Source organism: Arvicola amphibius, chromosome 10 (assembly GCF_903992535.2).
Source record: "Arvicola amphibius chromosome 10, mArvAmp1.2, whole genome shotgun sequence".
Taxonomy (NCBI): domain Eukaryota; kingdom Metazoa; phylum Chordata; class Mammalia; order Rodentia; family Cricetidae; genus Arvicola; species Arvicola amphibius.
Genome location: NC_052056.1, coordinates 105,266,408 through 105,274,856, shown reverse-complemented (window position 1 = coordinate 105,274,856; position 8,449 = coordinate 105,266,408). Strand labels below are relative to the sequence as shown.

Genomic DNA, 8,449 nt, shown 5'->3' with positions numbered 1-8,449 from the left:
TGGTTTACCAGGTAAAGTTCCGTCTGGCTCCAGCGGGGCTACATGGCTTTTCTCCGACTCGCCTTCTTTGTCCCAACATTCAGTTTAGTTTTCCCTACCTAGGTCTGTTCTACCCTATCAGACCAAGCCAGTTTCTTTTTTTCTTTTTTTTTCTTTTTTTCTTTTTCTTTTTTTTTTTTTCTTTTTTTTTTTTTGGAGGAGGAGAATTTAATGTCATGGGGAGGGAAGACGCTTAGGGTGTGGTCTCTGGCAGAGGGATGCCTTGACCCTGGTCTTGGGCCAGGAGACGAAGAAGCAAGGAGTGCAGAGCCCGGCAAACAGGTGTGTACCCCAAGTGGCTCAGATGTAGGTAATCATACATGTCATGGTGGCTTATGGTGCCGTCAGAATGTACAAAGCCGGGGTCTGCATCTAAGAAGTGGGCTCGGGGGTGGCCTGCTAATGCTGCTCGCACCAGCTCGTTTACCTGTCGGTTTTTCTCCCGAAGTGGGTTGGGGTGCTGGCCCCTCGGAAGCAGGCCCTTGGGCCGGATGTGTTCCAGCTCCCCATTCTCCAGCCGCCAGAGTACATGCTGTGTGCTATCTCCACCAATGCCAAAGTTAAGTGCGTGCAGAGGAGAGAAGAGCTCCCGCCAGATCTCACACTGGTGCATTAGCTGGACCAAGGAGTCCCCAATGAAGACGACTTCTGCTTCCTTGTCTTTGCTGTCTGCCACGAAACGTTGGTGCAGAGACATCCAGCGCCCGTCGCCCTGCACGTCCTGCACTGGCGTGGGCTTGCTGGCCGGATTCTTGTCCCCGCTCATTCTCAAAACCTCAGCCCCTGCAAAGGCAACAAGGAGCAGGGACAATCTAGCGCACTTCCTCGGGGGAGGAGATCATTTGCTGCAGGGCCAGGAAACCACCAAGCCAGTTTCTTAACTAACCAATGGTATTCACAGCATACAGAGGGAGAATCCCACATCAGACAACCCTCCACCTGCTCCATTTCACAAGAGGACATGGCATGTAATGATACTCTCCACTGAGCACCTATCAGCAAATTGCCGAAAACTGAGCAATATAATAACAAACCAGATTGGCACTACAGAAAGAAATGATAAACCTATTTTGGAGAAAGAATTTCTCTAGGACCATCGTGCTGGGAGAAGGAAAAGCCTAAAGCCTGCTTAGGGAGAGCCTGACTTGCAGAGATTTCACACGTTCGTTAGACCATGTTGTAGGAGAGACTGGTGCCATGACTAGGGTGGGTCAATGAAGGGCCAGCAAGGATTACTGACGTATATTACCCCTTTCTATTTAGACCTAAGCTTCGTGTGCATACCCTGAAGATGACTTTGGGGGAGGGGATGTCACTAACCTCTTGTTGCTTTCTCAGTTGTGGCCACATAAAGATAAACCTCTCCCTGCTTTTTGCTATTATTTTTTCCCTTAATTGGCCTATTGAGAACAGACTTAATGTAGGACTTCCACGGCCCAAGCTATGGCCCCAACAACTTGGTGACAACCTTGGCTACTTGATGCTCTAGGAGCAAAATCAAGATCAAAGGAGGTGATAACTACACATCTATGTTGCTTTCTGTTTCTCCAGGATATTATCCTAAACTCTAGCTGTACTCAGCAATACAACTGTGGCAAAATGCTTAAACATAGGTATAAATCCATGTTCAGATAGATGCAAATGATTATATTAGATAGACTACTATATAAATACATATTTACATAGAGATGGAGGGCATAGGAAGCCTGTTAATGTGCAGCTTGTGCTGGATTTAGAAATCTAATTTCTAGGAGGTACCAAGAAGGGCTGTTCTTCTAAAACTGCATTGTGAATTTGAACTTGTTTGTGAGTATTATTTTGTTTATCTCTGAGAATAGCATAAAGATCACACAATAGGCTTGGAAAATACTTATGGCTGACCGACTATGCATTTCTCATTGAATCCTCAGGAAATCAATGATAGAAAATGAGATTTTGAAATAGATCATAAGTATTTCAGATGAGGCCAAGAAGAGTTTGAAATCTTTGCAAATGCTGTTTTTATCGAGCATCTCTCTATCTCTGTTACTTGGTTGAGAACGAATATTTCTGGTCAAACTACTGAATCATTTTACTCTCTGTATATAGCTAAGATCAAATTTAACTTTAGGGTTTTTTGCCTACAAATTTCATTACAGAGAATACAGCTGCTCTGTTGAGTTGTAGTTGCTGCTGATTTTAGTTTTTTACAATGTATTAAATTGTTTTCAGGTCATAAATGAGACACTGAAAGGGGGCAGTGTATCCACATATCCAGTCTAGCTGCTGGTGGTATTGAGACACTGGGGAGAGGTCTGGAGAGATGGAGGTCTACAGCCTGCTTGCCTCTCTGAATACACCACACATCCCACGTGCACACCAATCACCACTTGTGATGGCCCATGTTGTGCTTCTCACATTCTTTTTCTTTCTGGAAGATTCTCTCTTTCACCTTCTGCATGATTACTTATTAACCACCTGCTAATCGCTAATTCTAATAGAACACTTCTGTCAGGAAGGCTTCTGGACTTGTGTAAGCAGACCGACCCTCCCTCCGCTGTACTAGCTGCTTCATCCCTCCAGCTATTGAACACACAGGTCATTCTATATAGTAAGTACTTCCTTACGTGTCTGACATTTGAGACTAGAAATATAACTAGTTCAACAAGTGTTCCAAGCGTGAAGCATGGAACTGTGTGTAGAGCAGAAACTCAACTGTTTGAGTCAACACGAATGAGTGGAGAATCCTTAAGGAGAAACTGAAATATTCTAGGCGTTCAAAGTGGCGATGAGCACTCACTGCTCTGCGGAGGGCCTGGGCTTCACCTCTCAGCAGCCACATCTGTAACTCATGGCAGTGTATTCCATCCAAGGAGAAACCGATTCGCAGAGCTCTGGGAACACCTGTCTTTTGAGTAGCCACACTGTTGATTCTGTAAAAAATCTGTGGAGCCACAGCTTTCCTCCTCTTCATAGTGGGATTCATCCCACAGCATCCCAGCAGTGTAGAAATCATTCTTTATATCTGACTTTTCCTGCACGGGCAACTGCATGACTTTATCCCACACGGTGAGACCCTGGTGTGAAAGCATCCACTCAGCCAAACCTTATCGACGGGACTTCTGACAAGGAGGAGACCCCCTGCTACGGGGCACAAGGGAACCTCAAAGGGACAGGCATTGCGCAGGAGAGACAGCATGTTTGCCCTTGATGGTGGACAGCCCTAAAAATCTCCAACAGACAACTCAGGAGAATGTAGTCTACTGACCTTTGCTCTACCCTAACAAGCTATTAATATTCTGTACTTACCTTCCCCTTTCATTTGACACAGGTCTTAGTCTAGGAAATTAACTGTGTGTACCTTTACCCCTAAAATATACAGGAAAAAAAAAAAGCTTGGGTTGCTAAACCAACCCCAGAGAAAGGATTTTTTTCTCACCTGGGTACCTGCAGATACAGCACCTCCACAGCATCCTGTTGGCCCAGGGGCTAAGCACCATTCTCCTTCCTTCTTCAGCTTAGCTGGTTGCCATGGTTACCACAAAGCCTGTGTTCCCAGCTGCAGCTGGAAGTGCTTAAAGCGTACAGGACACTGCAGTGTTTTTTCTTCCCCAAATCTATCAGTTACAAACTCTAGCAAAATTAACCACACAAATGTAATTATCACACAAACTTCCCTTTTCCTCTTCTTAGAAATCTGTACTGATTTAAAGCCCCATCCTAATCCTCCTGGTATCCACAGGGGAGCTTCACAGCCACGCCCCCTCTGAGACAGCAGCAAGACAACTGCGTCCTACTTTATCCATCCTCTTATCCCTAAGAAATGCATGCTTGGTATCATTATTATTGCCAATTATATCTGTGTGAGTGTATAAACTGGAAACCTGTAGTATTGGGAGGAAAAGAGAAAGGAACATCAAAAGGGAACAGCAAGAAGAACATCAAAAAAAAAAAAAAAGACATGGAGAGAACATGGGAGAGAGCACGGGAAGAATAAATAGAATACGATGAAAAAACTTATGTGAGTTAGTTTATTTACCCTCAGACCTTTCAGTCAGTTCTCGCCTGCTATAGTGGTACTTGTGAATCTTGAGAGGTTTGTGGGGCTGGCACCCCAACTTAAACCTCAATAGAACTGAAACAGAGACCACAGTGGCACATTGCTTACTGATTAGTTCCCCATGGCCTACTAAGCTACTTTATCCCAGGCTCACCTGCATAGGGATGGCACTGCCCGTTGTCAGCTGGGTATCAATTACTAAGCAAGAAAATGCCCCACGAATAGCCCACAGGCCAGTCTTATAGAGGTGATTCCTCAACGAGGGTCCCTCTTCCCAGGTGCGTCTAGGCCTGTGTTAAGTTAACAAAAGCTATGACAGTAACAAGCATGATTTCTTTTTGCCTGTATAGCTGCTATGTTTGGAGCAATTTAGAACGGTTTGGGCCGCTACTCATTAGATACAGCTGCCAGAGTGTTGACAGTTAATTTCCAGCCACTAAATGACTGCTAGTCTGGGATGTGCTCCTTACATCACACAAAATCCACAGAATTAACGGCTGTCAGGTGTTTAATTGCGTTCTTCATTTTATCTGTTCGCTGTATTTCATTTTACTGAGTGCTATAAAATGCTTTATATTACATAGCCATTTTTCACTTTCAAAATATTCTGTCCTGCATCACAGATTGTATCTAGAACACTCCAAGTGGAAAAAAAATTGTATATGTGTGTGTGTGTGTGTGTGTATGTGTAGTATGTATCCTTTTTCACATGGCTTTCTTGGCCCACCTATGAAATTGGATCACATTAATACCCTTAATCAACATCTCTAAAAATAAAATATCATTTAATTGTCATGATTCTAGGATAACAGTAGCCAGTAGGACATGCTTCTCTTGAAGGAAAATTCAAAGCATGTTCCCTGGGTTTCTCCATGGCAGTTTTTACATCACAAATATTTAGTGTATCCTTGGCAACACAACCAAGAATGGTATGGCCTCGCTGTTATTGCCAGTGAACTTAAAGCACACCAATGCCTAAAATCTTTAATGTATGATTTTGAAACAGAGTTGCTTCTGGTGGCAGGAAGAATCTTAGTTTTTGATTCATCGTTGCTCTTTGTGTGTTTACTATCCCGATCCCCACTTCCCCTTCACTTTTCCATCCCTCATCCATGGGCGTCAGGTGCTGAACGGGAAGCCGTTTGTGCTGAGAGAATCATCATCTTCCTGTCGGGTCTATCCTGTAGTACTCAATATTGAGACGCTTAGTGGGAAAGCAGGCGTGTCCATGAGGACACCATCCTGTCTCACAAACTCATCTCTCCATGTAGTTGCAAGGAAAGACATATCTTCCTTTTGTCCACAAGCAGATAAAGACTTGTATCGCAATTCAAATTCACATGTGGGATAGAGTTTAAGGAGAATAATTCAAGTATGAGGAACAAAATTGTAGTAGGAAGTAGCAAAATCATCTCATTCTCTCTCTAAAACTTCTCTGTCAACCAATTTCCCAACACGGAACCCAAAATGGATTAACCACTTACACATAACTCGAAGTTTATACTGGTGGAAACTAAACCCTAAGTAAGTTTAGTTTTTTTAAAAAAATATTTATTTATTTATTATGTATACGATATTCTGTCTGTGTGTATGCCTGCAGGCCAGAAGAGGGCACCAGACCCCATTACAGATGGTTGTGAGCCACCATGTGGTTGCTGAAAATTGAACTCAGGACCTTTGGAAGAGCAGGCAATGCTCTTAACCTCTGAGCCATCTCTCCAGCCCCAGTAAGTTTAGTTTTAAAGGGAAAGGCGGTAAGATAGTAGATTGGGCTTTAGGCGAAATGAATTTTGACCTTTTTCAGGCACCATAGTCCCAGCTTGTCTTCTCTAAGAGGATTGGTGATCTCTGTGAGATAGTCTCTTTCAGTCAGTGTGTAGGAGGATAGTGTGTGACAGGTTTAGCTCTGAGTACATGATTACTAGCACTGAACAGCCTTCCCTTTCCTCACTTATTTAGTGGCTGCCCTGTATACCAGACCTGTCTTGAAGAGTAGGTGCAATTGGTCAGACAAAGGCAGTGACCCTGCTTTCCTAGAACTTACTGTCAAAAGGCTGTGCCAATGACACATTAAAGAATGAAAAAAAGAGCCTCCCATTTGGAATAGCTTAGACCAAGAGAAAGTCCAAAATTGAATTCTTAATTTTTCTCCCTGTGTCTTCTGTTTGTCTGTAATTCATAGTCTGTGATCTGTCTGTTGTGTGTTTCCCATCTGTCCTTGCTACCTGTTTGTGTTCCCTGTTCTTAAAAATGGGCTTTATTCTGTATTACTGAGCAACTCAGAAAACACACTATGGGTTAATGAATTGAGAGATACATTTCTACAGAAACCTTTAATGGAGTTTACAAAGGAAGAAATTACTGATGTCAATTCATCCAGAATAGCCCTTGAAACCACACACAGATGCTAGCAAACCATATCCACAAACTGCTTCCAATATGTATGAATTATTTGTTATTTAAGTTTGCTCTCCACAAGTTATTCAGTGTTCATAGCATACACATACACTATTCTGGGCCAGAGGAATGGAAGAGAACATAGTTTAAGATTAAAGCTATGCATTTAGCTTAGGTGGTAAGAACGGGTTCCATGGGAAATCCAAGACATAGTAAGACTGGTTACATTGACCACTTAAAAACAGGTTAAACTTAGACAGATTGATGTAACATGAGGTCCTGCTTGTTGGGGTTTCTGTCCTGCCCAGTTCCCACAGCTGGTAAATCCCAAAGAATAATCAAACAGAGTTCTACATAAGTTATAATCTGATTGGCCCATTAGCTCTTATAATTTATATTAACCCATTATTCTAGTATGTTAGCCACATGGCTCGGTACCTTTTTCAGCGGGGTAGGTCACATCTTGCTTCTTCTGTGATCTGGGCAGGACTGGGGGAAGAGCTTCCTTCTTTCCAGAATACTCCTGTTCTCATTGCCCCACCTTTACTTCCTGTCTGGTTGACCCGCCTATACTTCCTGCCTGGCCAATCAGTGTTTATTTGAAACATGATTGACAGAATACAGACAATTCTCCCTCACCAGAGTGACTTAGGACAGCCGGTTAATTATATAACCACAAATGATCTCAGGACCTATTAACTTGACTGCAAGGTCAGGCAAAATTTGAGACTTTTCTGTTGTGTGATATTTGTATACTGTGTGAAGATATATTGCTTTGATTTGCTTAATAAAGATCTAAATGGCCAATAGCTAGGCAGGAGGTGTAGGTGGGACTCTGTATAGGTATGGACACAGAGAGGACTCTGGGAAGGAGAGAGACAGAGAAGCCAGTAAGTCACTGAACAAGTCAAACACACAGAATAGGAGAGAGGTAATTCTCATGTGGTAGAATGTGGATTAATAAAAGTATTGGTTAATTTAAGTTATAAGAGCTAGTTAGGAACAGCCTAAGATATAGGCTAAGCTTTCATAATTAATAAGGAGTCTCTGTTCCAGTATTTGGGAGCTGGCTGGCAGGACAGAGAAAGACTCAGTACAATTACATTCTTCATAGGCAAGCAGTATTTTCAGAAAAAGATATCACCACAAGGGAAAATGAGAAATTAATCATCAGTCTAGCAAATGTGGTATAATACAATAGGAGATTAGGGGCTGGGTTCTGATAGATAGCCCTGGAAAAATCTGTCTTCATTAAGACCTAACGAAGATTCATGGAGTAGTGAAGACGGTATCTTGTGCGGAGACCATGCCCCCTTAGTGACAGGCTAAGAACAAAGTAGAACAGAGGCGCAAGCAAGTTTGTCCTCACATCCTTTTTCTCTTTTTAACATTTCAATTTAATAAAATAGGTGTGTGTGTGTGTGTGTGTGTGTGTGTGTGTGTGGTGTGTATAGGCTAGAGGACAACTTGGAGGAGTTACTCCTCTCCTTCCATCATGTGGGTTCAGAGTTGAACACCATCAGTCTTGGTGGCAAGTAACTTTACCCACTGAGCCATCTCACCAGGCCTTTGCCACCGTCGTTACCACAACTCTGAGGCATTTTGCATACATGAGTCAGATAATTAGGTGAAATATGCTACAGACTTGTGATGAAATTGGGAAACTTCCTCAGTTTTTATAGCCTGAGAGATTCTTTTTGTTATTTTTGTTATTTGCTTAAGTTATGTTTTATGTATGTAGGTGTTTTGCCTGCACGTCTCTGCATCACATGCAAGCCTGGTGTTGGAATAGGGGATCAGATCCCCGCTATTGGAGTTAGATGATTGAGAGCTGCCATGCAGGTCCTGAGGATCAAACCTAGGTCTTCTAGAAGAGCTGCCAGTACTCATAACCATGGAGCCATCTCTCCAGGCCCTCGTTTTTTGTTTTTAGTATTTTAGTATAAGTACCCACAGTGGCCAGAAGAGGGCATC

General features: G+C 42.8%; 1 protein-coding gene across 1 annotated transcript; it reads right to left on the bottom strand.

Moving 5' to 3' along the window:
• Window positions 1-232: 232 nt before the first annotated feature.
• Window positions 233-881, bottom strand: LOC119825378 (platelet-activating factor acetylhydrolase IB subunit alpha1-like). The gene has a single exon (XM_038346222.1). It carries the CDS (start codon window positions 803-805, stop codon window positions 233-235), a length of 573 nt encoding a protein of 190 aa, XP_038202150.1. The 5' UTR covers window positions 806-881.
• Between the last annotated feature and the right edge of the window lie 7,568 nt (window positions 882-8,449).

Coding starts and splice junctions, on each gene's coding strand:
- LOC119825378 (XM_038346222.1), bottom strand. CDS start 805: ATGAGCGGGGACAAGAATCCGGCCAGCAAGCCCACGCCAGTGCAGGAC.